Source organism: Nicotiana tabacum, chromosome 9 (genome assembly GCF_000715075.1).
Source record: "Nicotiana tabacum cultivar K326 chromosome 9, ASM71507v2, whole genome shotgun sequence".
NCBI classification, from domain to species: domain Eukaryota; kingdom Viridiplantae; phylum Streptophyta; class Magnoliopsida; order Solanales; family Solanaceae; genus Nicotiana; species Nicotiana tabacum.
The window spans coordinates 110,779,108-110,789,500 of NC_134088.1; the positions used below are offsets into that span (position 1 = coordinate 110,779,108).

Consider the following 10,393-nt stretch of genomic DNA (forward strand, 5'->3'; position numbering starts at 1 on the left):
AATTAAACACAGTGCAACAAAAACAGAGAGGGCATCTGTCAATTCAAGCTTACACTAATAGTCTCGAATCAACTTAGTTTTAATTCTTAAATACGGATTTCAGGACGCTCAAGACAACACCTAATATGCTTCCTTAAACAATATGTGCCATCCCTCTTTGGATGAACATTATAGACTCGACCACAATGCTTGCACTCTACTTTGCGAACTTTTCTGTTATCTTCTTTCACCTCAAAGTGTTCCTAAATATGAGAGCGTACTTTAGGAGCACGGGACATGATTGCACTTGAACCTAAAAAAAAAGATAAATCATAAGTTAGAATATTATTTTTTGATAATAATAAAATAAAACTACAAAAGTATATCACCAAATAAATTGAGTATTAAACTTACCACTCAAGTTGCAAGTTGTAACTATACATCAAACAATGCTAGTAGTGCTTTCATTATTTTCCATATCTAAAGATAATTCGACCAAATATGTCATACAAATAAACAACTATGATATATTATTTTGAACTAAAATACACACAAAACATTAAAGCTTACCAGGCTCGAGTTTCTCAAGATACTCCAAGTCTTCTTCAACACTAATATGATTCTTCTCTTCTCTAAGCCAATCTTGAACACAAACAAGAGCTTGCACACATTTAGGAGTCAATGAACTCCTAAATGAATCAAGAATATGGCCACTGGTGCTAAACGCACATTCCGATGCCACACTAGAAATTGGAATAGCCAACACATCACGAGCTAATTCCGAAAGAATAGGAAATCAGGAGCATGTGTTTTTCACCAACTTAAGATATCAAATTTTTAACTAAAAGGCTCTTGTTCTTCACTAATGTATTTATCCAACTCCGATTTAGCACCCCCACTTCCATTGTCTTTCTTTTATTTCTTCAATTGAAGCTTCGTCCTTATTAATGATGCAGTTATAATACTCCCACTAGATGTATTAGATGCGTTACTAGATGAAGTAGAACTAGATGGAGATTGAGGACAAGATCTAGTTGAATAATTTTTTAGATACTCTTCAAACAAAGAATTCATATAAGCATACACCTCAGTATTTATTTTCTTCCCTTTTTCCTTCCCAAAAAGCTCTTCAAGTGCAAGGCTAACATATTCAAATTTGTTACGTGAATCCAAGACGGAAGCAATAAAAATTATTTTATTCATCTTTTCAGGTTCACCCTAATACTTCTTGAACTTTTCTTGCATCCGCTCAGCCATTTTTCTCAAATGCTCATCCTCACTAATTAAACACATTTTCAAATGACAATAAAGTTCAGATACATCCTCAAAATGAGAGTTACAAGTGATATAACGTGAACCTAAAACTTTTTTTGTGAGCTCGTGAAATCTTGCAAGAAACTCTATCACATTCCTCACATTCACCCAATCATCAAATTCAAGAGAACCTGCACTACTACCATCTTCACAAAGATGAGAACATTGATAAGCAGAAAATCCATCATCAAAAAGATGAAACTTGTCAAAGGCCTTTTCAAAGTTTTGTGCCGTATCCAACATCAAATAGGTGGAATTCCACCTAGTAGGAATATCTAAACACAATATTTTGGTACATTCTACCTTTACATGTGCACAATACTGTTTAAACTTTAAGGTCCTTGCAGGCGAAGATCTCACAATATTTCTAATACGTGTGACAGAAGCATCAGTTTCTTTCATACTATCTTGCACGATTAGATTTAGTATATGAGCCATGCATCTCACATGAAGATGTTTACCACTCATCATATTAGTTTTTCACATATCTAACTTTTTAGACAATTCTTTGACTGTGACATCATTTGAAGAAGCATTGTCCACGGTAATAGTGAACACCTTGTCTAATTTCCATTAAAGCAAATAATTATAAAAAGCTTTAGCCATCTCTTCACCCTTATGACTAGTGATAGGGTAAGCATTTAGTATTATTTTATGCAACTTCCAATCTCTATCAATGAAGTGGGCTATCAAGCACATATAATTTATTCTTTGCAACGAAGTCCATGTGTCCGTTGTGAGGTAAAATTTTTGGTTGTGCTTCTCTAAAAGACCTTCTTAGATTTTGCTTTAATTCACCGTAAACTTCATAACAATCCCTTGTTATTATTCTACGAGAAGGAAGACGAAATAGTGGTTGAGTTATTCTCATAAATTTCATAAAGCCTTCCTTTTCTACAAAGCTAACTAGTAGTTCATCAATAACTATCATCTCAATTAAGGCCCTTCTAACCACTTCTTGATTAAATTTTCAAAGTGATCCTCCATCATTTTGGCAAGATTAAAAATTTATCTTTGTTTGACTATTATCTTTATTAATGTTAAGTGAGTATTCTTTGCATCTAGCCAAATAATTTTTCAATCCCTATATTCCATTCCTAGATGTATTAGTAGCATAAGCTTGCTTACAATATCTACACCTTGCTTTACCGACCCCATTTACCTCAAATTTATCAAAAAATTTTCAAACTTCGGATCTAGGTTGGATGACTTTTCTTTTCTTAGAATCTTGAGTATCAATTGTGTTGGTGTTGCTATCTTCAGTAATAGATAAACTTTCAGTTGAATCAGCATCACTTACTCTACTTTCATCGGCCATCTATACAAAATTAAAACAAATATAAACACAAATTAAGACTTATATTTCAAACTTCATTCGAGATTTACACTATTAAAGGTAAAGGGAATACCTAATGAAGAAAACTAGAACAAAGAACTATAAAGTTAAATTCTGAAGGTTCTTTACATAATGCAGCAGACATACTGATGATGTCTTTCGGGAGGAATTCTCAAAGGGGAATCAAGAAAGCTATTGAAAGAGGAATTCTTACAAATTCAAGTGGTGAGGATTTGAGTCTAAATATGATGCCATTATCATTTTGAGCTGTGAATTTATGAAGATTTGTCCAATATTTATGATATTGGCCTATTAGGCTTCTTCATAGTATTAACAATGCATTTTTTTCCAAATTTTAAGAGCTGTAGAGGAGTAGAATCTAGATAGCTATTATTCTGTACTAAAGTTTTTGTAAATAGAACTTCCAAATAGAATTAATTCCAGATTTACTTTTCTGAGTATTAAAGTATTTCTGAAGCGAAAGCAATGGACATTTACTTTTCTGGAATCCTTCTGTACATTGAATTTCTTTACTGTAAGCAATGGACTTCCAAAATTTAATGCTATATATTTACTTCTCTTCATTCCAGATTCATCCAATCTAACTCTTAATATGAATCCCCACTAACTTAACAAGTGCAAAAATAGAAAATTCAGCATTTTAAACTCCTGAAATTAACCTAATACTAACCCAATTAATCAGAGAGAAAAATAAAATTAGAAAAGAGGCAAGACACATATTAGCAGTGACATAATTAATCAAATCAACCTAGTTAAGCGACGATACAAGCAGAAACGAATTAAATGAAATAGAAAAACGAGACATGACTTAATCCTAAATTATACCCCAAAATTCAACACTACATCTATATCAAAATTCATACCCCAAAATTCAAAATAACATTCCTTCTCCAATAGTACAACTATTATTATAAAACAAACTGAAGATTGAAGAATGAAAAGTTATGAACCTGTTGAAGAGTTGACGATTGAAGAATTAAGGTAAAAAATGAGGAAATCAGCAGCAGAGTCGTCGGCCCCGAGGTCGTGAAGTCGCCGTGACGTCGTCTGACTCGTCTCTATCGTGCCGAGGTTCTCACTTCTCTGAGTTCTCTCTCACAGTCACAGCAGCCGATATCTATTCTGTTAGGTTAGGTTTCTCCGTTTCTGTTTCTCCATTTCTAATTCCCTAATCCCTATAGTGAAAGACTAAAGAGGTTTCTGTTAGGCCTTATTGGGTAGGGCTGGGGCGTTGGGCACTAGGGCAATGTAGAGAATTAGATATACAACATATTAGGTTGGGCTGGGCAATATAGGTCCAACATAAAATTCTTTAAAAATTCGGTATTTCGATATACCGAATTTTCAAGATCCTAATACTAAGGACCGTACTGTTATACCAAAATACCGAAAATAAAATATCGAATTATACCAAAATACCGAAAAAACTGAAACCGAAATACCGAATTAATTCGGTCCGGTTCGAAATTCGATTTTTTAGATTTTATTCCCACCCCTAGCAAGAACAGGGAGTTCAGGACGCTCCACCACCAGTGCCAACTGTTGTACCTATTGTTACCTTACCAGCAAATGTAGTGGAAAGGTTATTGAATGTGTTAGAGGCATTGGTGCCTACTCAGGGTAGAAGTTTAGCTCCTCAGGCTACCTTACAAACACAAGCACCTGCACTGACTCAGACTTTCGGGAATAAGAAGGTATCCCTACAAGAGTTCCTAAAATTGAAATCACCAAAATTCATAGGTTCTGATAATTCAGCAGATCCTCAAAGATTCTTGGATGGAACACTTAAGGCATTACGTGCTCTAGGATGTTCTAGTGAGAGAGTCGTAGAGCTCGCATCATACAAACTAGAGGATATGGCTACCACACAGTATGAAACTGTATTGCTAGGAAGGCCAGCAGGAGCAGCAACACTGACATGGGATGAGTTCAGTTAGTTGTTCATGAATCATTTTCTTCCAGACAGCCTGAGGCAAAAATATGCTAGAGACTTTGAGAGATTGGTTCAGACTCCAGATATGGATGTGTCAACATGTAACACCAAGTTTTTTAATCTGGCTAGATATGATCCTTACTTAGTGCCTACCCAAGAAGCTCGAGTTCAAAGGCTTCTTGATGGATTGGTTGGTTGTCTATACACTGCATTAGGTCCATAGATGAAAACTTTGTCCTACTCTGATGCAGTCGATCTCGCTAGAAAGATTGAAAACAAGGGACGTGATGAGCGTGCATCCAGTGATTTACTTAAGAAGGCCAAGATAGGAGGATCTTTCAGTGGCGGTTTTAGTGAAAATCGCAGAGCAGGAAATCAGGGACAACAACAACAAGGTTCTGAGATAGGGACACACTTGTCTTCACAGTCCACATACAGACCACATTATAGACAGGGTACTAGGGGACCATCATCATCTGGACATCGTAATTCTGTGCAGATATATGCCACTACTCCAGTCTGCTAGACCTGTGGTAGATTCCATTTGGGCCAGTGTCGTGTTCTGACTAGAGAGTGCTTTCGGTGTGGCTAGTTGGGACATCACTTGAGGGATTGCCCTCAGCCTCTGAGGAATTTCAGCCAGGCTTCTATCCAGTCAGCTGCATCGACTCAGATTACTCGTAATACTTCAGGTGCTGTAGGTACAAGAAATAGAGGTTGAGGTGCTAGAGATCGTGCTACTGTGAATCAAGGGCAAGGGAATGCTGGTAGAGGTCAGGCGAGAGTTTTTGCATTTACTAGACAGGATGCTCAGGCCTCGAATGTTGTGGTTACATGTATTCTTTCTGTCTGTACATTTGATGCACTTGCGTTAATTGATCCGGGATCTACTCACTCCTATGTGTCCTCGTACTTTGCTTTGAGGTTTGGTAGACAACCTCAGCTATTAAATGATCTTTTTCTAGTTGCTACTCCTGTTGGAGAGTCCCTATTAGCTGAATACATGTACGTGCTTGTCAGATTCGGGTTAAGGGTAGAGATACTCTAGCTGACCTTATTGTACTTGACATGATTGACTTTGACATACTGATGGGAATGAATTGGTTATCTTCTTGCTATGCTATCATCGATTGTCATGCAAAGATAGTTAAGTTTGAGATACCAAACGAACCTAGTTTTGTTTTAAAAGAGGCCTAGTTCCAGAGATTTGCAAAGTTGTATCTTTTATGAAGGCTCAACGACTTTTGAAGAAAGGTTTCTTGGGTCTCTTAGCTATTGTAAATGACACAAGAGAGGAAACAATTAGTATAGAAAATGCACCAGTAGTGAGAGAATTTTCTGATGTATTTCTTGAGAATTTACGAGGATTGCCTCCAGTACGAGAAATAGACTTTGGTATTGATTTGCCACCTGGCACACAGCTCATATCGATACCCCCATATCGGATGGCACCAGCAGAGTTGAGGGAGCTAAAGCAACAGTTGCAAGATTTGTTAGATAAGGGTTTTATCAGACCTAGTGTATCACCATGGGGTGCACCAGTATTGTTCGTTATGAAGAAAGACGGATCTCTGAGAATGTACATTGACTACAGGCAGTTGAACAAGATGACAATACGCAATAAATATCCTTTGCCTCATATAGACAACATGTTATCATCAGCTTAGAATCAAATATGAAGATATTTCTAAGATTGCTTTCAGGACTCGCTACGAGCACTATGAGTTTCTGGTGATGCCTTTCGGACTGACTAATGCTCCAGTTGCATTCATGGATTTAATGAATAGGATGTTCAAGCCATTTCTGGATAGATTTATAATAGTATTTATTGATGATATCCTGATATATTCTCGTAGCCAAGGTGAACACAAGAATCATCTGAGGATTATGTTGCAGACATTGCGAGAACATCAGCTTTATACTAAGTTCTCAAAGTGTGAATTTTGGCTACACTCAGTATCATTTCTGGGACATATTGTATCCAAGGATGGAATTATGGTAGATCCTAAGAAGACAAAAGCTGTACAGAAATGGCCCAGACTTACTTCTCCTACATAGATTCGCAGATTTTTAGGCTTAGCAAGCTATTACAGGCGTTTTGTGCAGGATTTCTCCATAATAACAGTGCCACTAAGCTAACACAGAAAAATGCAATGTTTCAGTGGACGGAAGAATGTGAGAAGAGCTTTCAAAAACTCAAAACGTGTCTGACAACAGCACCAATATTAGCTTTACCATCGGGTTCTGGAGGATTTACGGTGTTCTGTGATGCATCAAGGGCGGGATTAGGGTGTGTTCTCATGCAAAATGGTCGCGTTATAGATTATGCTTCGAGACAATTGAAAAAGCACGAGCAAAACTATCTTACACATGATTTGGAGATGGCTGCAGTGGTATTTGCTCTAAAACTTTTGAAGCATTACCTATATAGCGAAACTTGTGAGATTTATACTGACGATAAAAGTCTGAAGTATATCTTTCAGTAGAGAGATCTGAATCTTCGGCAGCGTCGGTATATGGAACTACTCAAAGACTATGACTGTTCTATTTTATATCATCCAGGAAAAGTCAATGTGGTGGCTGACGCATTGAGCAGAAAATCTATGGGGAGTTTGACACATATAGCTCCTACAAAGAGACTTTTGGCCAAAGATATTCAGAGACTAGAAGATATAGGTATCAGATTTAGTGTCGGAAATTCAGAGGCATTGTTGGCTTTTTCTCAGGCTAAGTCTTCATTAGTTGAGCGCATTAAAGCCACCCAATATGAGGATGAGCGATTATACAAATACAGAGATGAGGCCTTAGTTGGTAAAAGCAAGGATATGATTGTTGAAAGTGATGGTGTTCTTCGAATGGGTGACAGGCTATGTGTAGCAAACGTAGATGGGTTGAGACAGGCTATTCTTGAAGAAGCTCACAACTCTAGATACAATATACATCCTGGATCCACAAAAATGTATCATGACCTAACGCAATTTTATTGGTGGGAAGGTATGAAGAAACATGTTGCTAATTTTGTTTCTATTTGTTTGACTTGTCAGCATGTCAAGGCTGAGCATCAGCGACCAGCAGGACTACTACAACAAATTGAGATTCCGGAGTGGAAATGAAAAAGAATTACCATGGATTTTGTGACTGGAGTACCCCGTAGCCTTAGAGGTTATGATTCGGTGTGGGTAATTGTAGATCGAGTGATGAAATCAGCACAGTTTTTGCCAGTGAAGACTACATATGGTGGAGTGAGGTATGCATAAATATTTATGAACGAAATTGTCCGACTTCACGGAGCTTCAGTATCCATCATCTCTGATAGAGGATCACAATTTACTTCACACTTTTGGAAATCTTTTCAAGAGCATTGGGTACACGAGTAGATCTTAGTACTGCATTTCATCCATAGACGGACAGGCAGTCAGAACGTACTATACAGATCTTGGAGGATATGTGCGTGCATTTTTGAGTTTGGAGGTAGTTGGGATGTTTATCTACCTTTAGCTGAATTTGCTTATAACAATAGCTTCCAATCTAGTATTCAGATGGCACCGTACGAAGCATTATATGGTAGAAGATGTCGTTCTCCGATCGGATGGTTTGAAGCTGGTGAAACTAACTTATTGGGATCCACATAGTACAAGAAGCTATGGACAAGGTCCAGTTGATCAGACAGAGATTGCTTACAGCTCAAAGTAGAAAAAAGTCTTATGCAGATAAGAGAAGAAGAGATTTAGTATTCACAATTGGGTTCAAAGTGTTCCTACGAGTCTCCCCTGTGAAAGGTGTGATGCGGTTTGAAAAAAAAGGCAAGTTGGCCCAGATTTATAGGACCGTATGAGATACTAGACCGAGTGGGAGCTGTGGCTTATCGTTTGGCTCTTCCTCCCGAGTTTTCCTTTATTCATCCAATATTTCATATCTCAATGGTAAGAAAATATATATCAGACTCATCTTAGGTGCTTGAAGCATCAACTATACCGCTTGATGAGAAGTTGTCTTACGAGGAGGAGCCGATGACTATTGTTGATAGACAAGTAAGAAAGCTACGGTCAAAGGAAATTGTATTCATAAAAATCCTATTGAGAAACCATACAGTTAAAGAAGCCACATGGGAAGTGGAAGATGCTATGCGAGTCAAGTATCCTTATTTATTTCAGTCTACATGAACGTACTTGGATTAAATTCGGGGACTGAATTTTTATAAGGTGGGAAAAATGCAATATCTCGTAATATTATTTTTTAAAAAAAAGGCATATTGGTCATTTTAGCAAACTAATTAAAAAAAACCAAAAAATGGTAGATTAGGGAAAAAGCCCATTACGAGGCACAAAAGGCAAAAGCCTACGCTTAGATGCCATTAAGCTTCAGCAAAGCATTCAAGGCAATAGAAATAAGAAAAAAAGATGAAGAAGGCGCAGAGGAAGAAACAAAGGAGAAGTAGAAGAAGGAGGAGGTTGGAACCAAGCTTTGGTAAATAGGTAACAAAGTATTCTTATAATTTTATTCCACTGACATAACTTCATACACCTTGTCATGGGTTGAATTAAAGGATAATACTAATAATTTGGATTTAAAAATATCAATTTGCTTGGATATGAGGAACGCATGAACAAGAATCAGATTTTTTTTATTCAAGATATGCTAAGTAATGAATTAGTCAAATTGAATCAAATATATATATATATATATATATATATATATATATATATATATATATATATATATATATATATATATATATATATCAAAAGACTGATTAAGCAGACAATGATGCTAAAAGTAAAAATCTTCTGCTTGTACTATATTCATTAGGAAGATATGGGAAAGTAAACTCAGTGTTACTATTTAACGTAAAAATCTTCTGCTTGTATTATATTCATTAGGAAGATATGGGAAAGTAAACTTAGTGTTACTATTTAACTACAAGTTTTCAGTATACTTAGTAAAGAAGTTGAAGTAAGGTTTGAGAATAGAAAAGTAAATTCGCGATAGATTTACTTAGAAAAATAAATTGAGAAATTATGGATGGTAACAGTAACGTAAACTTCCACGAAGAAACAAGTTAGTTCATGAATAAATATGAACCTGTAATGAAGTAGTTGTTGAGAACTAGTTTTAATAATGTTACGAGTTTCAAACAAATGATATTTTTAAGTGACTCTAAGTCATGGGTTACTGAAATTATAACTCATTATCACTTAAATTCAATAAACTTGGGGGTTAGAAGATGGTAATACTAAAATTATATTGATTTATAGATTGGATACGAATGGAACAATTGGACGATAAGCAGTCGAGCTTTGGTTAGTTGGCTTCGAGAGGTGAGTAGTAATCTTACCGTAATTTGTGTTTTCATAACCTGCATGGTTTATACTATATTTTGAAAATAAAAGGTATTACCGAATGTTTAAAATTGCATGTGGGACAAGTCCTTTACTTGATATGGTACTGAATAGTTTACTTGAGATGTTTACAATTATTTAAAATGTTCTCACTGTTACTAGATATGTTTTACTGTCACTTGAGATATGATTACCGTTACCGGAATTTGGATTACATGATTTGATAAGAAGTGAAATGCCCTGTACTATTTTGAAAATGCTTTCACGTGAATATTTACTGTTTACAGCGGGTTCGTTAGACCTGGTGCACATTGTATTTATCGATTACCGAGTACATTTATAGCCCTCGCTAGTGGAAAGGTAGAACTAGCATACAGTTATAGTTTTCCCTCGACTAGGGACCTACAGTTATATTTGACTCTTTTTATGAAGGGGTCCACACAGTGATACATATTACATGATCCTTTCTTG

At 36.2% G+C, this 10,393-nt stretch overlaps 1 protein-coding gene across 1 annotated transcript; it reads right to left on the minus strand.

The window, feature by feature from the left end:
* Positions 1–242: 242 nt before the first annotated feature.
* Positions 243–1,764, minus strand: LOC142164089 (zinc finger BED domain-containing protein RICESLEEPER 2-like). Its single transcript, XM_075221265.1, has 4 exons — positions 1,205–1,764; positions 945–1,120; positions 550–753; positions 243–292 (listed from the first exon to the last, which is right to left on the minus strand). Exons 1-4 carry the CDS (start codon positions 1,762–1,764, stop codon positions 243–245), a joined length of 990 nt encoding a protein of 329 aa, XP_075077366.1.
* Between the last annotated feature and the right edge of the window lie 8,629 nt (positions 1,765–10,393).

Excerpts from the sequence above, each read along its gene's own strand:
- LOC142164089 (XM_075221265.1), bottom strand. The coding sequence starts at position 1,764 with ATGATGAGTGGTAAACATCTTCATGTGAGATGCATGGCTCATATACTA. Across the intron at positions 1,121-1,204 it reads ATGCAAGAAAAGTTCAAGAA|CCTTGCACTTGAAGAGCTTT; the intron begins GTATTAGGGTGA and ends TGAATATGTTAG. Across the intron at positions 293-549 it reads TCTTGAGAAACTCGAGCCTG|GTTCAAGTGCAATCATGTCC; the intron begins GTAAGCTTTAAT and ends CTTTTTTTTTAG.